This window comes from Myotis lucifugus, unplaced genomic scaffold, assembly GCF_000147115.1.
Source record: "Myotis lucifugus unplaced genomic scaffold, Myoluc2.0 scaffold_160, whole genome shotgun sequence".
NCBI classification, from domain to species: Eukaryota; Metazoa; Chordata; class Mammalia; order Chiroptera; family Vespertilionidae; genus Myotis; species Myotis lucifugus.
In genome coordinates this window covers 1,507,814-1,509,339 of record NW_005871208.1, presented here as the reverse complement: position 1 = coordinate 1,509,339, position 1,526 = coordinate 1,507,814, and the positions used below count along the sequence as shown (strand labels likewise).

The 1,526-nt window shown below is 59.2% G+C and overlaps 1 protein-coding gene across 1 annotated transcript in view; it reads right to left on the bottom strand.

The window, feature by feature from the left end:
- KRT18 (keratin 18) overlaps positions 1 to 901 on the bottom strand; it is a 3,912-nt gene extending 3,011 nt beyond the window's left edge. The window contains exon 1 of the mRNA XM_006095708.3: positions 394 to 901. Coding sequence (XP_006095770.1) covers positions 394 to 810 — 417 coding nt within the window. The 5' untranslated portion in view covers positions 811 to 901. The remainder of the gene's footprint in view (positions 1 to 393) is intronic.
- Between the last annotated feature and the right edge of the window lie 625 nt (positions 902 to 1,526).

Genomic DNA, 1,526 nt, shown 5'->3' with positions numbered 1-1,526 from the left:
GCCTCTAGTTTACTCTTAAGATGACTCAGCCTTAACCACATCCGCTTAACCCTCCAACTGTCCCCACTTGGCCAGCAGCCAGTGTCTGGTCCTCTGTATGGGCCTAGTCTCACCTCCCTCGATGCTGTTCACTTCTCAAGCTCTGGTCTCTCCTTCCCACAATCTCCAGGGAAAGGACCCACCCATGCAATTACCACCCTTGGGGTCCCTGTGTCTAGGGGCATGTAAGGAAATCTAGGGCATTCCTACCACCTTCTCTGGACAATAGGAGGCTGGGTGGAAATAGAAAGGGGGAATTAAAATTCCTATCCTTGGGAGAGGGGGAGGAAGTACGGTACTAAGTGGAGGAAAAACATGGCTGGGAGTTGGGTTGCTCCCTCCATGCGCCCTTACCTGAGCCCTCAGGTCCTCGATGGTCTTGAAATAATGCCCCCAGTCTCTGACCTGGGGCCCCTTCTTCTCCAGGTGTTCCCGGATTTTGATCTCCAGTCTCCGATTATCAGCCTCCAGGCTTCTCACCCTCTCCAGGTAGGAGGCCAGGCGGTCATTCAGGCCTTGCATCGTCTCCTTCTCGCTCTGGATGCCTCCTATGCCCGCCAGACCCCCGGCCATCCCCGCAGCCAGGCCCCCGGCCCCCCAGCCACTCCGCACACTGGTGGAGTGGGACACGGAGATCCGGGAGCCTGAGCCCCCCGCACCTGCATAGACGCTGGCCGCGCTGCTGGTCGGCCGGACCCGGTAGCTGGGCGCCTGCACGGAGCCCAGGGTCCGGTAGTTGGAGGAGAAGCTGGAGCGGGTGCTGAAGCTCATGTTGTCCAGGGAGAAAGGCGAGAAGAGAAGCCGAGACTCACGTTCCAGCGGCAGTGAGTGCCAGATCCGCGACTCAAGTTTTATGGCCCAGGGAGGAGGTGGGACCCGGCGGGGCCCCGCCCCTGCCCCAGTCGCTGCGGGCCAGCCACAGGTGGCCCGCCGCGGGGGACACACAGCTTATCGGCTTCAGACCCTGCCTAAGCCCCTTCAGCACAGCCCTGCCAAGGCCACCGCGATCCCCTAGAAAGGAGGTGACAACCGGGAAGAACAAGGGCAGCAGGTGGTGTTGGCCCTGCAGCTGTGATTTAAGGGCAGGAAATGACGTAATTATACCCCTTCCCAGGTAGAGGAGCTCCTGACCGGTTGAGAATTTGGGAGTTTGGGGGAATGAGCGAGTTGAGTGGGGTGTGAGTCTCCACGGATGTTCTGGGCCCGGCAGTCCAAGCCCCGCCCGCTGGTGAGATCTTGGGGGGATCCTGGAGCCCCAGAAGCCATGAGGAAGAAAAGGTGGGGGCTGTGGAAGAGGAAGACACACTCAATCTTGAGCCTCAAATGTGCTGGTTTACACACTCGACCCCCACCACACTTGGGTCCCAAACACGTCCACCTGCACATGTTCACTAGCACACACTCCTGCCCAGATCATACACGTGTATGTCACTCACTGAGTATGTTCAGACTCCTGAAGACATACTCACTCCCTGACCCACTCCCTC